Genomic DNA, 4823 nt, shown 5'->3' on the forward strand with positions numbered 1-4823 from the left:
TGCAGGGGCGAGCTCCAGGCGCTTGTGCTCTGGCTCCATCTCCTCCAACCCCGTTTGTGGCACTTGGGCATCCTCGCTGTGACCTGCCTCATTTCACCAGACCTGGCTCTGTGCTCTTCCTGAGGGCAGCTTGTGCTTAACTCAGCTGAAAAGGTGTGAAAACTGAGCACTAAGTCTTGTCTGTGTGAGGTGACAGAGTTCAGCTGTACCCTGCAAGGTGAGGACCACCGAGGAGGCCATGCCATGTGGGGCTGTGGGTTTTATGCATGGTCTGTCCATTAAGTCAGTGTGATGTAAGCAGCCAGGACATGTGTTTGTAGGCTGCTGACCTGAATGTGTCTTTCCATGTTGTGCCCACAGGCCAACCTCATCAATGAGCTGTTGGTGGTGTTTGTGTGTGCAACCACTGGCCAGGGTGACCCCCCTGACAACATGAAGGTAGGAAATGCTCCTCTCCATGATGCTTTTACATTCCTGGTCCAGTGACTGGATTTCTCTCTGGAAGCAGCTTGAGCAGTGGTTATTGTTGGGAGGGGCTTTGGAGCAGCACCAGTCACGTCTTGTGTTTCTGATGGGACACGGGCAGGGAGCTGGTGAGGTTTCAGCAGCTGGAGAGGCCCCACCATGGCAGGAGCTGCAGCTTTGCAGAGCCCACAGACCACTGGCCTCCCGGTGGCTACTCTCAGGGTCACCTCTGCAGAAAGCCACGCTTCCCACTCTGCTGGGACTCAGAGCAGGGCAGGAGGGAGCCGGCGGGTGGGGACAGGGCGCTGGGGACAGGCAAGGAAAGGTTCCCTGGCAGCAGCGTGACTCCCACCGTCTCCTTTGTAGCTGTTCTGGCGGTTCCTGTTCCGGAAGAACCTGCCCCCTGGTTCCCTCTGCCGGCTGGACTACGCCGTGCTGGGCCTCGGCGACTCCTCCTACCCCAAGCAAGCAGCTCTGAGGCTCCGGGTCTGCTCAGCTCTGGCTGCAGCGAGACCAGAGTAGCTGGAGAACGATGGGGGATAAGCGGGGAGACAGAGCCTGGTTCTAGAGCAGCAGCTCAGACAAAATGTAATTCCCACCAGCCTTCAAAATCAGCCCATGACCCTCCTAACCCCCAGGAATTGGGCTTCTGCCTGTTTCTTTCCTCCTGGCTTCTTCAAGCAATGCTTTGCTGCAGTGTGTCACACATCATTTTCTAGTCATATATTACAGCATTCACTTCTGTGTCTGCACTGCAGGACAGCCTGTGCCACAGGAATTTGTGTGGACTGAGCCAGTGAGAGATGTGAAACAGAGTTTTAGGTGGCAAGCAACCCCCTTGGTCCCAGTTCACTCCCAAAAGATTGTTCCCATGTGCTTGAAAGAGCTGTAGTGGGAGGGATGGGAGTGTGCCTGAGCTCCGTAGACAGTGAGAAGGAAGGAGGTATTTGTCTGGGGAACAGCTGCCCTGAAGGGAAGCTGTACCTCCCTAGGTCCCTTCTGGGAGCTGGGCACAGTCTGAGCGGCCCAGCAAGTGGCAGCCAGCAGCTGGTTTTAACCTGCCAGAGGGGAGATTGAGATGAGCTCTGAGGCAGAAGCTCTTTCCTGTGAGGGTGCTGAGGCGCTGGCACAGGGTGCCCAGAGAAGCTGTGGCTGCCCCATCCCTGGCAGTGTTCAAGGCCAGGTTGGACACAGGGGCTTGGAGCACCCTGCTCTAGTGGAAGGGGTCCCTGCCTGTGGAAGGTGTCCCTGCCTGTGGCAGGGGCTGGAACTGGATGAGCATTAAGGCGCTTTCCAACCCAAACCAGTCCGTGATTCTATGGGTCCCTGAACTGCCCCAGGATGGAGGCCCAGGCTGGGCAGAGCCAGGGCCAGGTCCTGCGTGCTGGTTCTGGCTGGATCTCTGCAGCTGAGCTTGTTCTCTCCTCAGGTTTAACTTCGTTGCAAAGAAGCTGCACAAGCGGGTGCTGCAGCTTGGGGGCAGCCCTCTGCTGCCAGTGGCCTTGGGTGATGACCAGCATGACTTGGGGTAAGAGCCCAGTGGAGGGATGCAGGGGGGAGCCCTTGGGTGCACTATAGGTTTGTCCTTGGCAGGACTCAGTGTGCTTTACCCCAGCCCTGGGGACAGCAGCGTGCTGCTTCCACTGTGGGTGTGCTCCTGTGCCCCAGACGTGGCTGCAGCCTCCTGCTGCTCTCTGTGAACATGCTGGTCTCTGTTCTCCTGTGCCAGAACCTGGGTCACTTCCTTCTCCAGGGGGTCCTATGTCCCCCAGCATGTGTAACCATTTCCTGGCTCTGTGCAGTCTTGTTCAGGTCAGGTGGTGGCTGTCACACAGCTGTGTACGTGCTGCACTGCAGCAGCTGAGCTGTGCTGCTGCTCTCCTCACACGGGGCAGAGCCTGCGTGTGGCTCCAAGAGTTGGTGACTGCCACCAGTTGTGTGTAGGGGGGTGGTGGTTCTGTTCAGGCATCAGTGGATGGTCCCCAGAGAGTGAGTGAGCGCTCAGAGTGGCTGAGATGTTTCCAGACCTGAAGCTGGAAGGGAATGGCATGGAGCGGCTGTGTGGTGGAAGAAGAGCAGAGGTTGTTGCCCAGGGGTGGCTCAGTGGTGTCTGGGGGCAGGTGTAGCAGCACTTGAGCCTTAAGGGATGCTGCTGCACTGCTGCAGCCTGACTTTCGCACCTGCAGGCCGGACGCAGTGGTTGATCCATGGCTTGTGGCCTTATGGGACAAGATCCTCATGTTGTATCCTCTCTCTCCTGGCCTTGAGATCATTAGTCCAGATGTACGGTGAGTGCAGGAGGAGGCAGGGGCTGCTGGAGCTGCCTGGGTGAGATGCTCTGCTTCCTTGGCTCTTTCCTGGGGTGGGGATAAGCTCTGTTTGCCCAGGAAGCCTCCCCATGTAGCTTCTGGGGTCCCAGGTATCCCTTGGACTTTGGTCACGGGTGGCCCATCTCTCTCTGGATGGGATGTCCCCTTGTCCCCTGGATGTGCTGTCCTAGCAGAGTTCTGTCCATCTTGCTGTCCTGATGTGCCTCTGCCTTGGCAACTGTGCTGAGTGTGTATGCCCCACCACCGCCCTCTGCCTGCTCTGGAGCCTTTGAGATCTTCTCCTGGCAGTCTGCATTGTGTTCCCTTGCCACAAGCCAGCTCCAGGAGACAGGGATTATGGGTGGTGGATATAGTGATGAGACTTCAGGCCTCTTCCTGCCTCCAGCCTCTAGCACTACAGCAGCAGAGGAGCTGTGGCATGGAGGTAACCAAACTGCACTGCTCTCCTCTCCCCAGCCTGCCCCCAAAGTACACCCTACACTATGTGGCTGAGGACTCCCCGCAGCCCAACGGGGCCCTGTTCCAGCCCACAAAACCCAGAGCTGCTCCCTCTGAGCTCTGTCCCTTCGCTGCTCCAGTGGTGTCCAACCAGCGGCTCACGGCACAATCCCACTTCCAGGATGTCCGGCTCATGGAATTCGATGTCACAGGCTCAGGGATCACGTGAGCATTTTCCTGACTCCCCACCTTTGCTGAGTGGCATGGGGTGTCCCCTTGCTTTCCTCTTCCACTCCCCTTCTTCCCTAAGATCTGAGGCTGCAGCCTTGTGGATGTGGTCCCAGCTGCACTGTTCCCCTCCGTGGCAGTTGGGCATATGGCAGTGTCCTGCCCATGGCCCAGCTCTTTGCCTTGTCAGTTAGAGAGCACAACGTTGGTGTCACTGGGAGTTGGGCTGAGCCGTGGCCTCTGCCCTGGCGTGGGTGCTGGGTGGTGGTGCTGTGCCCGTGGTATGCCCCATGGCTGCGCTCAACTGGTCCCATTGCATCCCCAGGTTCAGTGCTGGGGACGTGGTGATGGTGCAGCCCCAGAACTGCCCTGAAGATGTGCAGCAGTTCTGCCAGCTCTTGCGCCTGGACCCGGACAGACACTTTGTGCTGAAGCCCACGGAGCCCGGTAGGTGCTGCCCACTGCTCCTCTCCCTCCTGGGGACAGGGCAGCTCTGAGCCCTGGCCCAGCATGGAGCTCTGCTTTTCCTTTGATGTAGACCTGGTTATAGGGCACTGGGAGTGGTTGATGGATACAGGGTATGTTCCTGTCTCACAGTTTGGGGGCTCTCCTTCCCTCCCAACTCTGTGTGCCTGTGCATCCCACATTAGGGCCAGTGTGACTTGTGGGAGGACTCCATCAGTGTCCAGGCTGCACCCATGACTTCTGTCTTTGCAGCCCCAGCACAGAGTATGGAGGATCCTGCAGCCTCCCCACCCAAGTCAGGAAGCCTGTGCTTCTTTGCCTCGGGTGTGCAGGTCTCCCCACTCTGCCCAGTGACCTACTGCAAGTGCTTCAGTGCTGGGGCTTTGGCGTGGCAGGCAAACCCAAGAGAAGTTGGTGAGACTTTGGCATAGAGTGCCCAGAGAAGCTGTGGCTGCCCCATCCCTGGCAGGGTTTAAGGCCAGGGTGGACACAGGGGCTTGGGTGACATGCTCTAGTTCCCCTGCCTGTGGCAGGGGGTTGGAGCTGGATGAGTTTTAAGGTCCTTTCCAACCCGAACCAGTCTGATTCTGTGATTCTAAATTCAGGCTGCTCCTCACACCCTTGGGAGAGAAGCAGGAGACAGGACAGGCCTGACACATACCACACTGCTGGTTATTTCCACTGCAAGGTGGGACCCATATGGATAAGGTATCATCCTAAAACACTTGCATAAAGTAAAGGACAGCTTAACACCAGTGCCTTTCTCTGTTGCAAACATGTGGGCTTGAAAAGCAAGCTGAGGAAAGCAGGAGGGAGTGGGAGCCCATGGGGGGAGCGGTGGTGGCAGTAACTGAAGTTGGCTCCTCTGGGACACTGTCGTGGTTCAAGCCCAGCCGG

At 57.8% G+C, this 4823-nt stretch overlaps 1 protein-coding gene across 1 annotated transcript in view; it reads left to right on the forward strand.

The window, feature by feature from the left end:
- The window catches only part of LOC104404649 (NADPH-dependent diflavin oxidoreductase 1-like), a gene marked incomplete at its 3' end in the record, with an annotated part of 4045 nt that extends 137 nt beyond the window's left edge, over positions 1–3908 (forward strand). Inside the window, 6 exon segments of the mRNA XM_010013128.1 lie at positions 306–438; positions 832–929; positions 1895–1993; positions 2652–2753; positions 3252–3458; positions 3787–3908. Coding sequence (XP_010011430.1) covers positions 306–438; positions 832–929; positions 1895–1993; positions 2652–2753; positions 3252–3458; positions 3787–3908 — 761 coding nt within the window.
- Positions 3909–4823: the final 915 nt, after the last annotated feature.

The sequence above is a fragment of the Nestor notabilis genome, unplaced genomic scaffold (assembly GCF_000696875.1).
Source record: "Nestor notabilis isolate BGI_N333 unplaced genomic scaffold, ASM69687v1 scaffold27750, whole genome shotgun sequence".
Classification (NCBI taxonomy): Eukaryota; Metazoa; Chordata; class Aves; order Psittaciformes; family Psittacidae; genus Nestor; species Nestor notabilis.